Source organism: Drosophila erecta, unplaced genomic scaffold (genome assembly GCF_003286155.1).
Source record: "Drosophila erecta strain 14021-0224.00,06,07 unplaced genomic scaffold, DereRS2 tig00000055-arrow-pilon, whole genome shotgun sequence".
NCBI classification, from domain to species: Eukaryota; Metazoa; Arthropoda; class Insecta; order Diptera; family Drosophilidae; genus Drosophila; species Drosophila erecta.
The window spans coordinates 18883208-18903825 of NW_020825200.1; the positions used below are offsets into that span (position 1 = coordinate 18883208).

General features: G+C 44.0%; 7 protein-coding genes and 1 non-coding gene across 8 annotated transcripts; 4 read left to right on the forward strand and 4 right to left on the reverse strand.

The window, feature by feature from the left end:
• The first annotated feature begins 3517 nt into the window (after positions 1 to 3517).
• LOC6542472 (succinate dehydrogenase assembly factor 2-A, mitochondrial) lies at positions 3518 to 4694 on the forward strand. The gene is made up of 3 exons (XM_001970461.3): positions 3518 to 3706; positions 3812 to 4005; positions 4343 to 4694. The coding sequence occupies exons 1-3, from the start codon at positions 3689 to 3691 to the stop codon at positions 4617 to 4619; spliced, it is 489 nt and encodes a 162-aa protein (XP_001970497.1). The 5' UTR covers positions 3518 to 3688; the 3' UTR covers positions 4620 to 4694.
• LOC6543414 (DNA mismatch repair protein Mlh1) lies at positions 4622 to 6937 on the reverse strand. Its single transcript, XM_001970462.3, has 2 exons — positions 6032 to 6937; positions 4622 to 5976 (listed from the first exon to the last, which is right to left on the reverse strand). Exons 1-2 carry the CDS (start codon positions 6846 to 6848, stop codon positions 4799 to 4801), a joined length of 1995 nt encoding a protein of 664 aa, XP_001970498.1. The 5' UTR covers positions 6849 to 6937; the 3' UTR covers positions 4622 to 4798.
• Positions 6938 to 7341: 404 nt separating this feature from the next.
• Positions 7342 to 9527, reverse strand: LOC6542242 (tankyrase). The gene is made up of 5 exons (XM_001970463.3): positions 9334 to 9527; positions 8390 to 9273; positions 8250 to 8312; positions 7999 to 8194; positions 7342 to 7935 (listed from the first exon to the last, which is right to left on the reverse strand). Exons 1-5 carry the CDS (start codon positions 9415 to 9417, stop codon positions 7777 to 7779), a joined length of 1386 nt encoding a protein of 461 aa, XP_001970499.1. The 5' UTR covers positions 9418 to 9527; the 3' UTR covers positions 7342 to 7776.
• A 225-nt stretch (positions 9528 to 9752) lies between these two features.
• On the reverse strand, positions 9753 to 12654 carry LOC6541995 (probable ATP-dependent RNA helicase DDX27). The gene is made up of 5 exons (XM_001970464.3): positions 12458 to 12654; positions 11576 to 12400; positions 10640 to 11372; positions 10035 to 10578; positions 9753 to 9975 (listed from the first exon to the last, which is right to left on the reverse strand). Exons 1-5 carry the CDS (start codon positions 12548 to 12550, stop codon positions 9822 to 9824), a joined length of 2349 nt encoding a protein of 782 aa, XP_001970500.1. The 5' UTR covers positions 12551 to 12654; the 3' UTR covers positions 9753 to 9821.
• Positions 12655 to 12813: 159 nt separating this feature from the next.
• Positions 12814 to 13520, forward strand: LOC6542714. Its single transcript, XM_001970465.3, has 2 exons — positions 12814 to 12952; positions 13013 to 13520. Exons 1-2 carry the CDS (start codon positions 12918 to 12920, stop codon positions 13449 to 13451), a joined length of 474 nt encoding a protein of 157 aa, XP_001970501.1. The 5' UTR covers positions 12814 to 12917; the 3' UTR covers positions 13452 to 13520.
• Positions 13521 to 14012: 492 nt separating this feature from the next.
• LOC6543003 (ras-related GTP-binding protein C) lies at positions 14013 to 15889 on the forward strand. The gene is made up of 5 exons (XM_001970466.3): positions 14013 to 14234; positions 14323 to 14793; positions 14857 to 15075; positions 15135 to 15277; positions 15343 to 15889. The coding sequence occupies exons 1-5, from the start codon at positions 14232 to 14234 to the stop codon at positions 15662 to 15664; spliced, it is 1158 nt and encodes a 385-aa protein (XP_001970502.1). The 5' UTR covers positions 14013 to 14231; the 3' UTR covers positions 15665 to 15889.
• Positions 15890 to 16658: 769 nt separating this feature from the next.
• On the forward strand, positions 16659 to 18279 carry LOC6542777 (glycoprotein-N-acetylgalactosamine 3-beta-galactosyltransferase 1). The gene is made up of 3 exons (XM_001970467.3): positions 16659 to 16712; positions 16775 to 17655; positions 17724 to 18279. Exons 1-3 carry the CDS (start codon positions 16670 to 16672, stop codon positions 18159 to 18161), a joined length of 1362 nt encoding a protein of 453 aa, XP_001970503.1. The 5' UTR covers positions 16659 to 16669; the 3' UTR covers positions 18162 to 18279.
• Positions 18280 to 19432: 1153 nt separating this feature from the next.
• Positions 19433 to 19506, reverse strand: Trnai-aau. Its single transcript has one exon. It is a non-coding gene; the product is annotated as a tRNA-Ile (tRNA).
• Positions 19507 to 20618: the final 1112 nt, after the last annotated feature.

A 20618-nucleotide genomic window follows, 5' to 3' on the forward strand; every position in this document is an offset into this window, starting at 1 on the left:
TTGAACTTGAGGCGAGGAAACAAACAAACTTAATGTGGAACTTGAACGGACCCGACTGAGAATAAATACGACAGCCCAAAAAATTGGTCTAAAGGTGACTTCCAATCTCGAATGTTGTCCCTTGACAGATGGCTATGATTGATGGCCTTCCTCCGCTCTATATCCACTTTGGGAGTGCAGTACAAATTAGTATGGTTAAAAATAATATAAAAATACATAATATAAAATAATAAAAGAATATACATATGTATATAAATATGATATATGTATGTTGATATTCTTCCAAGATAATTCAAGACATTTCCGAAAAACTATGTGAAAGAGAAGCACCTGCTTATTAAAGCATATAGAACAGATTCATAGTTCAAGATTATCGATTAAATATAAACAAATAAATAAAAACAAATAAAGTATAAAACAAATAATTATCCTTTAATCATTATCAGTGACCGGTTTTGTGACTTAGTAACACACAAGCAAGATAAGAAATAATTCCGTGATTACAGTTTAATTTTAAAGTCACATCTTTACTACACAATTTCACTAATTATTAGGAATATAGTTTTTTGTTCACCATATCCAAGGCGCGTTGTCGAAAGCATACCTCGCACTATACCTATAGTTACGGTCATGAATATATCGCTGGGGACAACCAGTGGGCTTTCATCACTTCTTCTGCCTCCGTTCGTGAACACAAATGAGGCGTGCCACTCCCACTTTCCCTTCCGGTTTCTCTCCCCTTTCCCGCCCCGTCCGTTTAACGCGGACAGCAATTATTAAAACAGAGCCATTGGCGACATGATAAACGATTTCCGCAATATTTCCGCCAGCCCAGGATGGTCGGGGCAGAAAAGGCAGCGGAGGCGAAAGGGAGAGTTCACTGTAGGGTTGCAGGCACGGCCTTCACCCCTCCGCGGGGCAGAACGCTCACTGCGGAACACTTTAGCCGGCTACACAAATTTGTGCACGGTTCGCTTTGTGGGTGCGTTGCAAATTGTTGAACTCTTCAAAAGGCTGCGGCAGGTTAAAAAATTAGACAGAACTCTTACGTAAGTGAAAGAAAATGCCAATCAGTTCAAAAAATTGTATCTTTAATTGGAATTTAAATAGAGAGCAAGCTGTTATTAAAAAAGGTGTAAGAGCGCCCAAACTTGATTGTAATTCAGTGTTCGTGGGTTGTTCACACTTCGGCTGAAAGATTATAAATGAGATTTCGAAAATAAAACATAAACAACCTGGTGTCATTAACATTTGTGGGTGCAGTTAGCTACTATTGAATCCATCGCAGGAGAAGCAGATACTGAATCTGCGTAGGGATAGGATTACAGATCTGACAGTGAATGCAGAATAAGTGCACAAGCTTAATAAATGAATAATCCGCGGTGCCCTCTAACTTTGTCTCTTATCTCATACCTCGTTGTCTTGTTGGAATTGTCAGGCAGACAATTTGTATGATTGATTTCGGTGCCTTCCGTGCATTTGCTCGCTCAAATTGTCACTGAGTTCTGGCGTCGCATAGCCCCAAATGAGGAAATGGTTACTTTAATTTTATTTACTTCTGCGCGTTCCTTATCTGTATCTTAACGAGATGGAGGCAGCGGTAGCCTTTGTGCGGAGACTTTTGGACCCCGGGTCATGGATCATGTGCATGCATAATGCGCCCGAGTCAAGAAGTCCATTGTATGTACATAATTTATTTAAATTTATTTGTTGATGCTGTGCAAATTTTCCGCGGTCATAAGTATTTCATTCGGTGTCAGCAGCTGACGCGAACTACGAATTCTATCTTACTTGCTTACATGTAAAAAGTCGGTGGGTTCATGTGTACTTTCCTATTCAATTATATCTCATTACTCTTTGAATAACGAAGTGAAATCATTGTTGAAAAATATACAGAATCTATAAATATTTAAAAACTTTTTGGAAAAATGCAAACTTAGTTTACTTTTTTTGGGCTATCCTCGGGATCTGCATCTTTGCATTATGGCCAAATATTTTTCTTCAATTCTCGTTGCGTGAAAATTCCACGCAAAAACGCAAAACAAGCGACAAAAATATTTTGCATACATTTGTTTTTGTTTCTATTTTCATTTGTTTTGCGGCATTTTGCGGCGAGAAAACCAAGGAATTTGCATAACAAAGTGAAGTGACGGTTGGCGGCAGAAAGGGAATGGGGGACTAACAGCACACAAAAACAGAGAGACAAAGAGACCGACAGAGACAGAGAGAATGGCAGACGGAGAGAGCAGTTGTTATTTTTGGCACAGCCAAAGGCAAGGGAGGAGGGACCAGGGGGGCGAGGAGATGTTTACTTAGGCCAGGTTAATGCACCGCAGATTAACAACAATTAAGATGCGGGGGAGCGAGAGGCAAGAGGCAGTGGGCAGTGGGCCAGAGGCAGATAGCACACGTACCTTTTTCAGGAAGAGGACGCAAAGTGGGGGCCTCCTGTTGCTCCTGCCAGTGAAACTTCCTGTAGCCGCTGCTGCTGCTGCGACTATTGATGCGCCCGCTGCTGTTGCTGCTGCATCTTTCCACGGCGACCAACAACAACAGCAACAACACCCATGAATTCGCTGTCGCCGGCATTATGCCGCTGGCCGCTCTTCTCACACACACACACACACGCACACACAAACGCGCGCGAGTCTCCTTGTTGTTGTTCTTCTTCTTCCTCTCCTTCGTGTTGTTTCAGCCTTCCGTTTTGTTTTCCTTTTACACAATAACACAACACTCACACTAAGAGACGCACTCGAACGTACACCAACACACGCGCAAACCGGGGGTGGCAAGGAAATCACAAACAGGTAACTTTTTTACTTAGATTTCAATTGAAACATGCATTTTGTTTGTTTACTTTCTTGAAACGCTTTGCGCGCTCAGAATTTGCTGCATATTAGTACACCGCACTCAAGCACTTCAGCATCCCTCATGCCGCGATTTTCTGATCCGCCAAACACAACGGAAAAAAACAAATATTAACTCATTGTATTTTGCCGGCTGTTTTTACCGAAGCGGCGTGATTTTCCCGATTTTTCTCTCGATTTTGAAACCGGACAACCGCTCGGGTCAAATGTTTTTCGACTTCTGCCTTGCGAGACTTGCGTTACTCGACCGAACACTTTCAACAACGATTACCGATTGAAGCGCTCCAACCGGTAAAATACTATGTGCATTTGTGGGGCGGTATTTTTCACGAACGTGTCTGCGGTCACATTGTTGCTGTTAGTGAGACGAAGAATTTTAACAGTGCTGTTAATGGACCATACGGAAATTTCAAGCCGCTAATTTAAAATTCTGTTGGTTTATAATCCCCTTTATTTTTTTAAGTTTCACCTTATACGCTGACCTAGTATGCTATTATGTTTTCTTCTGCCAGTCGCTAACAAGGAAGATGTTTAAAATATGGCGGTAAAATCTGGTTGCACAGGTTGAAATTTGTAAATAAATGTACCCTACCTATCTTTCATATATGATATCCAGTGCTTATTTAAAATAAAATAGGGGAAGCCCTTAATAAAAAGCTCTGTTGGACAGAAAACGCTCTTTTCGTTTTTTAGTCCCAAATTGAACGGCCGGCAGTTGTCACAACATTTTGATTTTTTAAATTTTTTGATAGTCCGACACAAATCCAAAAAAACCTAGTAAATTAAAAAACTGAAGAATTCCAGAATTCTCTGTACCCAAAATGCTGCGCCAACTAAGGGTAAGCTCTGTACATATACCCAAACCGGTTGCATAAGATTGCAATGGGATGCAATTTGTGCAGTTCTTCCTACATATTTTCTATTTATATTTTCGCAACGACCAGCTGACAATGGATATTTCGGGTTGGATCTTCCTCCCGTGGAGACGCTCGATGTCCAACATGAAGGAATCCCCTCCGCCGCCACCTCTGGCCAGCACCTTCGACGACGTGATTGTGGACTACGAGGACCCGGATTATCTCCCACTGCCGGAGTATCCACTGCGTCCCAATGAGCCATTGCAAACTCGCAAGCAGCGGTGGGTATAACTCTTAACTCACTTCAATCATTCCTAGCAGAAGTTCCACATTTAGTTTCACATTATTACATTTTGTAATTACAAACAGACAGAAGACTATTTACTTAGAAGAGATCATTTTAATTTATTTATTTTCTCTTTGCTCACATCCATTGTCCTTTATTAACTTTATATATAAACTATAGTTTACACAAGAACTTCAAAAGTTTCTTTCCTATTTATTTTTAGCAAGCATGACCCCATCTATATATTTTCACATTATTTTCTTGTTAAAACATAAAACAGGAAGTTATTATTTATATCATCATTATATCAACACTTTACTACTCCTTTCCAGGCTTCTGTATCAATCGCGCAAGCGGGGAATGCTGGAGAACGATCTCCTGTTGAGCACCTTTGCAGCCAAGCATCTCCAGAGCTTCAGCGCCGAGCAGACGGCGCAGTACGATCAGTTAATCAACGGGGTCAGTAACGACTGGGACATCTATTACTGGGCCACCGATGTCAAGCCCACACCCAAGGAGTACGACACGGAGATCATGGGGCTGTTGAAGGAGCACGTGAAGAACGCTGAACGGGTCAGCCGACTCCGCCAGCCGGATTTAAATACTTAGTCATGCACCTTATGTTTATAAATATGATTACTTTGAAGTTGAATTGATCCAGGAGATCATAACCTTATCACAATATCCAAAACGCAAATATTTATCTTAAGAATATGGAATATACTCAATCCCAAAAGTTCTGGGACTGAAAATCCTTAAAAAAAAGGGTGGAACATTAAAAATCCGAGCTAGCACCTCTCGAACACCTTGTACAGAGTGGGAAGGTTAGTGAGCTCGTATATTTCATTCTTGATACGTGGTGGTGGCAAAAGATATTTTTTAAAGGCTGGGAATAGAACGTGCTCCACTGTCCATTTGGAATACCCCGCAGTCGGACCTTCCCGCCAATCCAATTGCGAGTAAAATCGAGCCGTTTCCCTGCAGAAAGTCTCGAAGCAGCGCGCCTCCTGTTCCCAGTCCACTTCGGTGGCCAAGCGGAGTAGGTAAACGGGCAGGTGGGTCACACAAGGTCGATACTGGTGCAGCAAACTTGGCAGAGTTTCGAGCATTCCCTCCTCCGAGATGCGCAAGCCGAAATACTCCCTCATGATGGGCGCCTTTTTCAGAAGAATCTCCGCAGCACTGTCCGCTAGTTCAGCCTTATCCCCGTCCTCGGGTGTCCAGCCGGCGGCTTCGCTTTCCAGCGACAGCATCAGCAGCTCCTTGAGAGGCAATGGTGGAGTTATTGTGATTTCAGAGCAGTTTTGAAACTCGTAAATCATCCGTTGGTAAAACAGTTCCTCACTAAAAGTTCGTGTGTTGCACAGATAAAGGTGCGTTTCATGCTGGAACAAGGTTCGTCTCTCATCCACACAGCCCACATAGACCATGTTTTTGAGTGTGCTCCTCATCTGAACGCTGCACTGCCGCTCCACCCGCTGCCTCATGTCTAGCACGCTGCTTAAACGCACTTCTCGGGATTTCTTTGCCGCAGTAACACGAAAACTCTCTTCTGGCAGACGACGGGCTTCCTGGGAGGAACTGGAGGACGCACCTGAATCACTTTTAACCAGAGGCGCCAGAAACTTATCTAGTTTTTGCTCAGTGGCATCAGTGCGCACCAGCTCCTTTGGATAGATGCGTTGCGTTTTATCAGCAGACTGGGTTTCATCCAGGTCGGAGGCTCCTGGTAGCCTTAGCTGTTTGTAGAACGTCCTGGTGGAATTGCTGCCTAGGAGTTGGGCTTCAACCTGCTGCTTAATGCGATCCACGATCTCTTCCTGGTAGAGAAAATGCACCTCATGCTTGGTGGGATGAACATTCACATCCAAATTCTGGGGCGGCAGCGTAAGGCTCATATATACGAAAGGATGCTGGCCACGGGGCAGGTAGGTGGCATACACGGAGTCCACGGCGGTCTTCAGAGCTAGGGAATATAATAGATTAGTTTTCTGCATAAGGAGATGATTATGCTCACAAACCCGAGGACTCCACCAGTCGTTGGTTGATGAACAATAGCATCTGACTCCTTTTGGCCGAATAGTTAACTTGGGTGATCAGGCATTCGGCTTCGAACTTGAAAACCTCATCGCGGTGGCTAAACTCCAGCAGCTCCTTGGAAATTGCTGCCCCGTATATGATACGGATATTTTCGGATCGGGAACTAGCCACTGGTGTCCGCAGGGCAGGTTGCGCGTCTCCCTGCTTGCGAAGAGTGAAACCCACCCTTGGATTGTGGACAGCGTACCTGGCCAGAACCTCAGACAATCTCTGGAACTCCTCGGCCGGCGAACGGAGGGCCTGCCTCCTTTGCGGCATGTTGTAGAACAGATCCTCTATGCAAATGATGGTACCTTGGTTTCCAGCACACGGTTTCGGCTGACCCTGGAGCTTGCCATCCGCATAGGTTGCCTTGTAGCCGCACTTTTCCTTCGCCGTCTTGGTCTGGATGCTTAGGTGCGCCACATGACTTATGCTGGCCAAAGCCTCTCCTCTGAAGCCAAATGTGGCTATCTGGGACAAGTCCTCGAAGCGGGTTAACTTGGAGGTGGTAAACCGCTCGCAAACGATGGCCAGATCTTCGCGCCGAATCCCAGTGCCATTGTCCTGGATTTGTAGCAGCTTTAGTCCGCCGGCCTTCACCTGCACCTGGATGTGACTCGATTGGGCGTCCAAACTATTTTCCAGCAGCTCTTTTAAGGCGTTGGCGGGTCGCTGAATGATCTCTCCGGCGGCTATGCGGTTCACTACCACCTCGTCCAGCTTCCGGATGAAACCAGGCTCCAAATCTTCCGGCATGGCGGGAAATCTTTACGCGAATTTTATTGTAAACAAAAATCAGTGTGCCCGTTTAGTTTCGCTGGGGTATAAAACAGCAAAACAAGAGAGAACGCTTTAGTCGAGTTGCCCGACTATCAGATACCCGTTACTCAGCTAGTGGAAGTGCGAACGAGAACTTTCCAGATTTTTCTGGCATATCGATAGAAATTGGGGGAAAAAAAAATAATAAAATGAAAATCAATATTACAAATTGTTCAAAAGCTTGGGCGTGACAAATTTGAGCGTTTTGTGGGCGTTAGAACGGGTGTGAAATCATAAAATGAAAAAAAAAATAAAAATAACAATATTTGGAAACAAACTTGAGCAAACGGACGGACGGAAATGGCCAGATCGACTCCGGCTCCTGATCGTGATCGGTAAATTTAAATTGTAATATCCCTTTGCTTATAAAACTTCTAGGAAAAAGCAGTTTTAAATTCATAACTTAATTGGAAATTAGGGAAAAATAGTCTGGTTAGGTAACAACTCCTTTATTAATCGGTTAACAAAAATAAAATTTCCATTTGTTTACCATATATTAATATATGTATTATGTTTCCGTTATAACATTTAGTTTCTACATTTGAATATTCGTTTCTTTTAGTTTCACTTTCAGGTATATTCATGTTTTGAGGTAACGTTTCATAAATTTCTATTGTGTGGTAACATATATTGTCTTAACGAGAAAACTGTTGCTAAATGTATTAAGAGATTACGCGTTTTCTAATTTTTAGAAATTACAATTAATAATCTTCGATTCGTACGAAGTATGGGTTAAGCTTAAGCACTTTTCTTTCACTTAAAACTATTTTGATTTGCAAATGAGTTCCGACAATTCAGAACGTTTAAGAAAACAACGTTCTTCATAACCGTTGGAAATAATATAGGGAATGTTCCTCAGCGGATACTATGAGAACCACTTGCACTTAAGGCAAATGAAAACTGAGATTCCAAGGATAATAGTTGTGTACTTGAAGTAGTTACGGACCTTTTTGCGTTTTCGCTCTGCAAGAATTTCATTGAAATCAATGAACAGGGGATTCCGAGAGGGACTAAAAGAACCGAGCTAAAAATATAATTAAAAGTATTGAGTATCCTAAAGTAAGATCAATTTAAATGCGAAACTTACATATTTGACTGTATTTGTGATTTGGTTAAGAACATCTCGATATCCCTCAAAACTATTTTTTATTGCAGACAACTGCGTCTCCGAGGGCTGTCCCATAATATTATGTTCCTGGTTTTTTAAAATAAAGCGCAGGGAGGCCTGAATAATTATTAAGTGCTGCAGATGATTTGCGGTTACCATCAGGATCTCATAGAAGCTGCAAGTATTTTTGGGTTAGTTGCAATAGTAATATTATAAAGAGCACCACACACTTATTCATGTCATCTTTTTTGACACGAGCTATTGACGAGTTGCACCAATGATGAAGATGAAAGCTGCAATGAAGAGCCAATTTGTTATGGGTTTTCAAGTGAATTTTACACCATTCACACCGTTATACAAATTCACTTACTCGAGAATTCCCGTCAATATCTTGTGACGAAAGATTGGATACTCGATGCCAATCTCACGAAGAGACTGCTCATCCATGACGAGGAACTCGGCCAGCGAGATCCTCGCAATGGCGAAGTATTGCACCATGTTCCCAAGATTGATGGCCTGCAGGATACCATTAAGTTCCTGAAAATATTCCGGGCAATCGCTTTTAAGGAAGATGCGTGGAATGTGATCCCTTAGCGTGTTGTAGCCCAGGAAGTGCGTCGGCACCAGGTAAGTGGAGGCTGGACGCGGCAGGAACTCCAGCAGATCGTAGTATCCATGGCACTCTGCCACCTGGGTGGGCGTGTATCCCTTGTTGTTTGCTATCGTAGCATTTACGCCCACCTCCACCAACAGCTTCACCACCTCTACATGATTCTTCTCGATGGCGTGAAAGATGGCAGTGCAGCCCTGATTATCCACAGAATCAAAGCTAACGTCATTGATAAGGAGACGCACAACGCCGGTGAAGCCATTCTGGCAGGCGAACATAAAGGGTGTCATTCCATATTTGTCGGACACGTTGATCACGGCTCCGTGGCGGAGGAGCAGGCGCACGATTCTCTCCGCCACATACGGATCCTTGTGGGTGCTATTGCAGGCCATCATCAGTGGCATCAAGGAATCCAGCTGCCTATTTACATTGGCCCCTGCCTTATCCACCAGCCATTCAACAATTTTGTAGTGGCCCTCGCGACAGGCGAGCATCAGTAAGTTGAGACCACCTTTTACAGCCTGATCCACTGGGAGGACGAGGCTGCGCATCTCCTGCTGCATCGCCTTTAGATCCCCGTCGAGCACTGCATCGTAGAGCTTCTGCTCGGGATCCACAAAAGGCGCTGGTTTCGGGCGTTTCACCTGGACCGAAAATACAGTCACACAAGGAACACTAGAAATAATAGAACAAGGAACACCCACCTCATCCGAGAAGTAGAATCCATCGTAGCTGCTATCCGAGTCGGAATCTCGGGGAGGTCCATATTTGCACAGGCTGCTCATCATTCAGAGCTTTAGGTAAATGCAAATTTAGAAGATTAAGCACATTATTGTGGCCAAAATCAGAAAAAAAGCGAAAGGAGGAAAATGTTCAAGCAAAATTAGTGAAGGGAAACAAAGTTGTTAAAAAGTTCACACCATCGATTTTTATCGATATTAATGGCGCGCTTTTTAAGCCTAGCGAAGTTAGATAAGCGAAACTTATTTAAGCAATTCTAAATTGGCAATTATACATTTCGTTAGTTATATTAGAAAGTTGAATTTTTTATCCGAACACTCTGATTGACACACGTTATTATTTGATAAATGCCACTTGATTAATGTAAACCAAAAGAATGAAATGCCTTAAAGAAGAAAAGTTTTATTTTACAAGTTTACGATTTAACATAGCGTAGTTCTTTCTTTTAGCTCTACTTCTTTTTATCCTTCTTGGCATGACGAGGTCCTCCGAAGTTCTTGCCCTTGTTGAATTTATTCTTTCCCGCCTTATTTGTCAGCTTGACACTGCTTGCTTTCTTCTTGGCAGCAATCTTGGTCATTTTCTTGTGCCGATTGGCCTCGGACCTGGAAAACGTGTACAACATTAAAACAACTATTACGAAAAGCTCAAAATAGCTACTCACCTTAGACGCAGAGCTCCGCCACGACTCACATCGGTCAAATCGTTAGTGAACGCCGACTGACCACCGCGTCGCTTGGGTTTACTGTCGGAGGCACCGCCTCTGTGAACTTCGGTGGCGGCTCCCAGTTTGCCTGGACGTTTGCGCAGCTTGGCCATCTTGGCGCGTACAAGGGACACCTTCTCGATCTCTTTCATTGCTCGCTCCTTGGCCAGCTGCTCGGGCGTCTTCTTTCGAGGCTCCTCTTTCTTCTTCTTGTTGCGCTTTGCCTCGAGCTCCTTGACCGGTGGACCATCCTCGCCATCGCCTCCGTACTCGGGTCGCTTACGCTTTCCGGCCGTCTTGCCCTTTCCCTTTCCACCAGATGCTTTATCCTCGTCACCGGTTGTCAACGCTAAGCGATCCTTCTCCGCCTCGCGTTGCTGCTTCGTCTGGAACCAACCACGTCGCTCGTTGGTCTGACCCAGCAGCTTTCGCTCCGTTTTGGAAAGCTGTTGCTCCGTTTTGGCTAGCTGTCGTTCAGCCTGTTCTTCGTCCAGAATATTTTCTATAAAAGAATAAAATTACATGAGCAAATTTGGAAAATGTTACAGTTACAATGAATTTACGGATTTCTGGCTCCAAGCTTGTAAGTTTGTTGCGGTATTTTTCAATAATCTCTGGCGGAATTATACGATTCTTGATGGTACTCTCCGCATTCTTGATAATGTCCTTAACGATCTTGCGCTCCTTTTCACCTGCTAGGGAAACGGAGATGCCAGCACGTCCAGCTCGAGCGGTACGACCCACTCGATGGATGTAGTGCTCTGTGGTGATGGGCATCACAAAGTTGATGACCGTTTTTACGCCCACAATATCCAGACCACGAGCAGCTACATCTGTGGCAATCAGCACATCAATCTGCTCCTCCTTGAACTTCTTAAGCGACTCCAGACGCTGTTGCTGGGTGAGATTGCCATGCAGTTCGCCGGCTCGGACGCCCAAGAGACCCAGTAAGATGTGCAGTCGATGGGCCTGCTTTTTGGTTTGCACAAATACCATGCAGTGATCGTGGAACGTCCTACAAATCAAACTAGCCAGGATGGGTTCCCGGTCACCTTCCTTATCCTCACGTATGCGAATAAATTCCTGACGCAGATTGAAGGCCACTTGCTGGTTATTGTTGACGAACACCTTGACAGGCTTGTCCAGCGAAACTGCTGCCAGATCTTTGACCTGCTCGCTCATTGTGGCAGAGAACAACATGGTCTGACGTGTCTTACAGCAGGAGTTGATGATCTCCTTCATCTGTTCGGCAAAGTACTCGTCCAGCATACGATCGGCCTCGTCCAGAATGAGAACCTTTTCGGGATATCGAAAGTTATTTAAAGTCATAGTTTGGATGAAGTAAACATAGCAAACACAATAGCTGTATAATCAGCTTGCATCTGCGGCGCAGAAGCAAGAACCAGGTTTTCCTCTTAGCTACAAAAAGAGCTCAGAGCGCAAGGATGGAGAATCATCATAATGAAGCTATATAACTAAACATCTTCTTGATTGCTTACCTCAACAGAATCCAATGTAAAACTAGGCGTATTTTTAATGTGATCGATTAGACGACCTGGCGTGGCAATGACTATGTCGGGATTTTGTCGAAGTACTGCCTCCTGAGCCTTCACATCCAAGCCGCCAATGGCCAGACCCACATCGATACTAGTGAACTGGCACAACTGCTTTGTGACCTGGTAGACCTGGGCGCCCAGCTCACGAGTGGGCACTAGAACCAGTACTCTGGTTATGGCCTTATTGTTAAGAGGACGATATAGCAAACGTTCTAGAGTCGGCAACATATAGGCAGCCGTTTTGCCCGTTCCCGTGGCAGCGCAGCCACAGATATCACGACCTAGCAAAGCGACCGGAATCGTAGAGGCCTGGATCGGCGTAGGATAGATGTATCCCAGGACACCGATGGCACGCATCAGGGGACGTGACAGATTCATCTGGTAGAAGGAGGTGATCTGCTCGTTCGCCTCCACAGTGTCGTCGAACTGCATCTTCTCCCCCTCATCCTCTTCGTCCTCCTCTCCAGCCTTCTTCTTCTTTTTCTTGGACTCCTTTTTCTCCCTTAGCCGCAGGTTGTCATGCTTCAATTCGTCCTCGGAGAGATCTATCTCACTTCCATCGCTCTGCTCCGCAGCCACAGCTTCGGCGCCACCCCTCTTTTGGAGCCGGGCGGCGATCTTGTCGTCTGTCTTTGTGCGCGCCTTCCGCTTCACGTACTTCATCAGGTCGTCCCAAGTGTCCTGGTTGTACTCCTTCACCGAGGACACGAACTCGAAGCCCTTCTCAAACTCCGTCACCTTTTTGTGCCTCAGTTTTGTGGGTTGGTACTGCAGAGGCACTCGGAACTCAGTTTTGGTTTCGGTGTAAAAGTGTGAGTAACCTACCTCGACCTCCGCATCGGAGTCCTCCGACAAGTTCTCGACCTCGGCATCGTCCTCAATGGTGCCTATCAAGTCTAGGTTCTTGGTTGCGCCCATTTTTGCAGTAAAGAACCACCAGCGCGTGTTTACAATTTAAAATACACGTGTGGAGTGTTAGAGATGTGCAAACCGGTGGTCAAATCATCGTTTGCAAGCGTGTGTGGTCAAAGTGGTCAAATAATAATTTTTTTGTTGCTCTTTTAATGTTGTGTACATCGCTATAATAATAAATAAACTTGTACTTTTACTTAAACTTGTACTTGTAATAATATGTACAACATAATATTATATCTTGTACCATATTTTCGCTGTTTCGCAAGGCATCGATACATCGCTATATTGCGTGCCGGCGATAGCTCTCATCTCTAAATCGTCAGCTGTTTTACCAATTTTGTTATGAAATTTGTTTGGTTCCCTATCGAAAATGCTGCGTTTGCTGACAAAAACAAGGGTGCTGCGGTGAGTTGTTATACTGGTATGATCCTTAACCACTGGAGTGACAATTGGCTGTCGTCGTAGGCAACTGGTGCCAGCTACAGGCGGTACTCCAACTGCAACCCGCTGCTATGTGAAGAATCAAGGAGCAGGCAGCCAAAGAGACGACGACATGGTCAGCAATGAGCCCATTAAGTTTTTCGGTAGCCAGGCGGCCACCTGGCGCGCCAAGGACACACGCAGTGGCGGAAGTGACGAGACCCTGTGGTACCAACCATACGTAATCTCCGCCAGCCTGGCCGTCTTCCTCCTGTACTTTTGTGCACTGCGCGAGGAGAGCGACATAGATCTGCGGTTGGAGGGCAACTTGTACGATCATGTCAGTGGTCTGGAGGAGGTGCAGCTGACTGTCAACTATAAGTACAATAAGGAACACGGACTGGACACCAAAGAGCAGGAGCGGCGGCTCAGGGAACTGGGCATTGATCTGGGCCAGTTGGACGCCAAGTTGGCCGCCCAGTAGTCATAGAGTTGGGTTGTTGTACGTTTTTGTTTCGTTAAGTGAAATTAAACATTTTTAATAACTGAAAAATCTACGTATTACGTTGAAAACGTTTTATGTGCCAGAAATTTAAGTTTATAACAGGGGAAAATTGATTTTTTTTTTTATGGCTCGTTGCTATTTTCAAACAATTTTATGTAGTTTTTGCTACGGTTTGCAAAACTAAAATTTTAATCGCACTTTTGAGAAGCATAGTTATATCTTAAACAGATTGGTGTTTAATTTATACACTAAATTTTTGAACTGTGCATCCCAAAGTTTAAGACTTACAACTTTATTAATCGTCTTTTAAAATATATGTATGTACATATTGGTAATATGATCGGTGAAAAATCATTAAAGTTTAAGTTATTGTCATGAAAATGTAGAAATAATTTAAATATATACACCCCCACATTCCCTCTTTCTATTGAGTGGGGCTGAAGCGTAAAGGATTATAAAGTATAGTATAAAATTTATAAGTCCGCGCCTAACGATTTTTTATGTGGCCTAAGTGTGGCCATACCGCGTTTCCTTGGTAATCGCCCCAGCTGATTGCTATCGATAGGAACAGCTGAGTTCAGTCAGCAGGTGTGCACACACTGTGATTGCGATAAGAAACGCGCAGGAAAAACAGAAAAAGGTAAACTGATCCCGACCGCTATAGTCGTTGCCTGTGCGTTTCATGCACACATCCGCTGACCCACGGCCGGCCCCACCCCCAATACCAGATTCCAGTGGAAGGCGCAAGACTGCGACAGCATGGTGAGTAGACAAAGAAGCCATATCGCAATGGTCCCCGCCCATTGCAACCGCGATCGCGACTGATTTGCTCCCAATCACGCCCTTGCAGAGCTACGATGACGATGACTATCCGGCGGACACGTTCCCCAAGGACTTTGGCTACCGGGCGTACAACCAGGATGGCTTGGAGCTGGAACCTAATGCAACGGGCAGCAGCGAGACAAAGCCGCGCATTCTGCTGATGGGAATGCGCAGATCCGGCAAGAGCTCCATCCAAAAAGTGGTCTTCCACAAGATGTCGCCGAACGAGACGCTCTTCCTGGAGTCCACCAGCAAGATCGTGAAGGACGACATCAACAACTCCAGCTTTGTGCAGTTCCAGATCTGGGACTTCCCCGGCCAGATTGACTTCTTTGAGCCGACCTTTGACTCGGACATGATCTTCGGAGGCTGTGGAGCCCTGGTCTTCGTCATCGATGCCAAGGATGACTATAACGAGGCGCTGACTAAGTTCAAGAACACAGTGTTGCAGGCCTACAAAGTGAACAAGCACATAAAGTTCGAGGTGTTTATACACAAGGTAATATCCGTGGTGTATGCGCTTATCGAGTTGATAACCCACTGACACCTGCTCTTTTCACAGGTGGATGGAATTAGCGACGACTCGAAAATGGAGTCACAGCGGGACATACACCAACGGTCGTCCGACGACCTAAATGAGGCTGGCCTCAATCAGATTCACCTGAGTTTCCACCTGACCTCCATATACGACCACTCGATCTTCGAGGCCTTTTCCAAGGTGGTGCAGAAGCTAATTCCCCAGTTGCCGACGCTGGAGAATCTGCTGAACATTTTTATACCAGTACGTTAAAAGTGTTTTGTCTTTTTCAAACTACACTGCTAATTCCTTATCCATTGTAGAACTCTGGAATAGAAAAGGCATTTCTGTTCGATGTGGTTTCCAAAATTTACATAGCCACGGACTCGTCAGCTGTTGACATGCAGACCTACGAGCTTTGCTGCGACATGATTGACGTGGTCATCGATCTGTCCAGCATATACAGGCAAGCAAACGTTTTTTTTATGCTTTCACTTAAACGGTCCATTAAAATCCATTGCTTTCCCGCAGCTCCGAAGAAACCGCTTTTGATAGCGGAAGCTCTAGTCTCATCAAGTTGAACAACAACACGATACTCTACCTGCGGGAGGTGAACAAGTTCCTGGCCCTGGTCTGCATCCTGCGCGAGGAGAACTTTAACCGACAGGGAGTCATCGACTACAATTTCATCTGCTTCCGCGACGCTATCAGCGAGGTATTCGAGCTGCGGCTAAAGCGCCAGAAGCAGCTGGAGAACAACGACCAGGACGACGATGATCTGGTCGATGAACAGACCCTGATTCGCCATGGCCACGACGCAGGTGGAATTTCGCGAGCGCAGCCGATTAATTAGGCGCACTTCATCTCCAAGCGGCGAGCCCCTTTTATTGCCCCATACTCTAGCTTCTCTGTGGACTCTTTAAATTCCAATTTGTACGTTCTCTTCCGTTATATCTGCTGTTACCTTTGTCTACTGATACGTTAGGACGCCACTCTTACAGAGCAGCGTTAAAAATTGCCCAGCGGTTGAAATTAATGATAATACTACCAATAAATATGTCTATTTTTAAATACAAATGTACTTCGGATTTTTTCTTACGCCACTTATAAGAACCAATAACATTTCAACTTTCAAGCTGTAAAATATTATTATTGTTTCAAACTTTAAACTTATCATTTAAGTAGCACACAACTGCCGGTAAAAAATAATAAGCAAAGATGTTCACAACCATTTATCTAAGAATTCAACAATTCATTGTGCAAGTGGTACTTCATAAACTATTGTTTATCTGATAGTTTAGAACTTGACTTGATAAGGCTTAAAAAGTTAACATGTTTTTCAAAGAATGGACGTATATTTAGCTACCAGTTAACAATAAGCCTTTTATATCTTTTGTACATCATTTTGAACCACTAATGAATCTACTTATATGTATATTTTTAAGAAAATATTCGCAGGAGATTAACGATGATCTAAAATCTATCCCTGGCTGAAAGTTACCATCTGACTAGTAAAATAAATTTCTCTTTCAGGAAGAGAGTTTCGCTTACTGCTTCCTAAAAAAAATTCCCTAACGCACTTAAACACAAAGACCCATTTCCTTCTCTTTACTTCGGTTACTCCCCCATTTATGTTTATTCAACTGTCGAAACTAGATCTCCAGATCTAGATCTCCAGAGATCTTTATATCTCCAGAAAAAGATATTGCTGCTTAATCGCCTAGCTATCGCAATAGGGTTCAGTTGTGGTTGAAAATAGAGTCTGGAGTTTTGACACAAACTTCTGTTTGCACAAGTGAACCATTCTAAGTTCCCAGTTGAAAGGGAAAGTTAAATAATTTGTTTGGGACAGTGTAGAATGATGAAACCAACTGTTTTGTCGCGTTCCCCGCTAACAGGAGGTGCATATTTCCGAACTATGTAATGTTACCAATACTCTTCTTAATCCTCTGACGATTTGCAGCTCCGCGCTCCAAGAATCGCTCGGTGTTCATCTTGATTGTGGGCGTGGTGTGCGGCTACTGCCTGGCTCAGCTCTCCTTCCATAGTGCGCCGAACGTGAGCATGTATCCGAATCTCAGTAGACGGCTCTTCCAGCTCGGCGATAACCAGGTGGCCACCGAGGGACAGTTGGCACAGAAGCACAACAGCTTTCAGCATGATCATAGCAGCGACAACGTCACCGTGGCCGATCAGCTGAAGAAGGAGGTACGCATCCTCTGCTGGGTGATGACCAATCCCGAAAACCACAAGTTGAAGGCTCGCCATGTGAAGCGAACATGGGGCAAGCGCTGCAACATCCTGCTCTTCATGAGTTCTGCCGCGGATGAGGAGCTACCCACCGTGAAGCTCGATGTGGGCGAGGGCCGGCAGAATCTGTGGGCCAAGGTCAAGGAGGCGTTCAAATACGTCTATCAACACCACTACAATGACGCTGACTTCTTTTACAAGGCCGATGATGACACTTACGCCGTGATCGAGAATATGCGGTATATGCTTTATCCGTACAATCCCGAAACACCCGTACACTTTGGATTCAAGTTCAAGCCTTACGTGAAGCAGGGTTACATGTCTGGCGGAGCGGGTTACATACTCAGTCGGGAGGCACTACGTCGGTTCGTGGTCGAGGGCATTCCGAATCCGAAGATGTGCCTGCAGGGCACGGCGATCAACGAGGACGTCGAAATCGGGCGATGCATGGAGAACCTAAACGTTACCGCCGGCGATTCCAGGGACGAAATCGGTCGCGGTCGAATGTTTCCCTTCAAACCAGAGCATCACTTGATAGCCAATCAGGACAAAACCTTTTGGTACTGGAGCTACACTTACTACAAGACGGATGACGTAAGTTTCGCTTGGATTTGGATGGCTTGACTTGGGTTTCTTAACTGTTATATCTTATGTTCCGTCAGGGTCTCGACTGCTGCTCGGACTTGGCTGTATCCTTTCACTACATAGCTCCGAAATCCTTCTATGTCCTGGACTATCTCATCTATCATTTGAAACCCTACGGTCTACTGCGTGCCCTGGAGCCTCTGCCCGCCAAACTCAAAGTGGGTCAGTTTCTACCGCCTCCCGTGGAGCATCCCCTGAGCAGTAACGAGGATTCCTTCGATGATTACGACAGGATTTACACAACCACGACTGTGAAGCCAAAGGAGCCCGATGCCCGGGAGGTGGACTCCAAGGAGGTGGAAAAGGAGGAGGATAAGTACAGGGATAAACTTTCAAAGGAGGCTGCGGAACGCGAAGACTCGCGAGAAAATGACAATGATTCCGAGTATACTGAAGAGGAAACGGATAACCATTCAAGTCAAAGGAAACATCAAACAAAAAGTAACATGTATTGAGTTTAGTTTGTAGGCTTTGGAACCAATCTATTCCCGAAACTACTCAGCTCTTCCAGTTAAGCCCATTTTAATACAACGTTTTTTAGGTTGCATAATATTATTTCGAAAACCACATAATCACATCAGTTTTAATATCGAATATTTAAACTATAAATACTATTTGCTACAATTATTCTATTATTATCCCTTTAATTCGAAAGAGCTTCCTGCCAGCACATTGACATACTCTTTCGAAAGATCGTTATAATATGCAGGCCCACGGATTCCTATATCTTGCCATCATGAAACAATAAGTGGCTTATTGTCGAGCTTTGCTCTAAATTAGCATATTTAATAATTAACCCACTCTAAACATTTCAAAGTTAAAAGCAACATAGCGTTTACGTGATTATGAGCTCCATTTTTAAGAACGCTATAAAAAACGAACATTTTAAGTGGATGCTTTGGAATCTGTCTTTATTGGATTTGAATGATTGTAAACTAAACTTTAACATAATAATAGGAGGTACATCAATTTATAAAGCTATTAATCTTTTTCTAATAATTCGAGGGAAGACGGATTTCGAGACAAAGCACAAAGCTGCACATAATTTCGACCATTATAATGGGGTGCTTCTAAAATCCATTTGCTTAGAGCATTACAATTGCTACCAGCAGTGTTAGATGACATTACTCAAGCTTATTTGCAAAATAATTAAAGTATCCTTAAAATAGTATATACATGTGCATATAAAATTCCAATCTCTTGTGTAAGAAAGTGAATTATTTTCACTGAACACAATCTGTAATGTGTACAACATGAAATGATGTTAGTGTAAATACAAAATTCAAACCCAATCAAGATTAACGGCCATTTAATATTAATATTAGATATCATTTGTAATCAGTTTTAGTCTGATTTTAGTTTCTTAACTATCAACTTTTTTAAATCTTACTGACAGATATGAATGGTATTCCATTTGTTATGTTTTTTATACATTCTGATTGCCACTGCATAGACGTAATTGGCCGTTTCATGTCTTACTTTTTTGAAATATTTCGATTTTAAATTGCATAAGAACTTGCGTAAGCTTCCCCGGTGCGCTTCGTCACTACGTGAACTGCAGCGATTAGATTTTTTCAAATATGCGGGCGTGATATATGCTAAAGTATTCTGGATATTCAGTTACCAAAGTCTCGACAGAAGGAGGGGGCCTGTATGCAGGGCGATGAATATGGCTAAATCGACTTGGCTAGTTATCAGGCTATCAGGCTAAAAGCAAAAAATCAAGTGGCCCATGAGGGGATCGAACCCGCGACCTTCGCGTTATTAGCACGACGCTCTAACCAACTGAGCTAATGGGCCTTCGTGACAGTGGCGTTCTGGGTTATCAATTTCCATTGAGGCTGGTTCTCTAAACACTCCTATCGGTAATTATATTTATATTATATTATCTTTATACTGATTACTTTTATTATATTCCTACCTATTGGCTTATAAATAATTATAATGGTACCGTGACCGTGCAGAAGGTGCCCTATGCATGCAGTTGCCATCACTCAACTAATGTACTCATACGGACCCACTGAAGTATGTTGTGAAATTGCTGCTAAAGTAAGTGCATTGAAGGTCTACAAAACTTGTACGCCACTGATATCCATTTTACCCCTACTACTCCAGATCGATACTCAGTCCTTGCACCATGACGCTGTACCAGAAGATTACGTACTATCCGAGGAGTACTAACAGGATGGAGAGTTTCCGTGGACGATCGCTTTATTTAGCAGGGGTTCTTTCTTTGGAGGAATGCTCACCTGACTCCGTCCAAGAGCGCAGCTGAGATTGTGGTCAGCGTTGGCGAACGGGGCATGAGGAGCGCCATATGGTCCGGGGCAAACGCCATAGCCATATCTCAATGGAACCCCACCCAAGAATGACGGTCCACGCAGAGAGCCCAATATCTTAAATACGTAAGATTTAAGTTTGGAACTAAAAACTGAATTTGGATTGATTAATTGAGTAAATTACTCTGAACTTTAACTACGCCTTATATATTATGCGTATATTAAGCTCAACTAAATTGTTCCTTTTTGTGCGGGGAATGTGTTTATGTAAATATTACATTTGCTTTTAGGCAAATGTTAACAGAATATTTATGAAACGCCATGATATATCTATTTTGTATTATTACATTTTGAATGAAAAAGGGTCTTTTAACCGCCAAAATTCCAAAATCACCGAAAATGTTAAGTCACAAGTACTCGATGTGCCGATTGCAAGTATCGATAGCGGCATCGATGTTTCCCCACCACCAACCACCGGCTGGCCACACTGGCGCTCAGCTGGCGCAGTTGTTGTTATTCTTCCATTTCCTCAGCGCGAGGTCCGAATTTTCGAGCGCTGCGCAGCGACAATTTTCTGGGGGTTAGTAAACCAACGCGACTAGTTTAATTAGCGGAATTGTGCGACGACGTCGT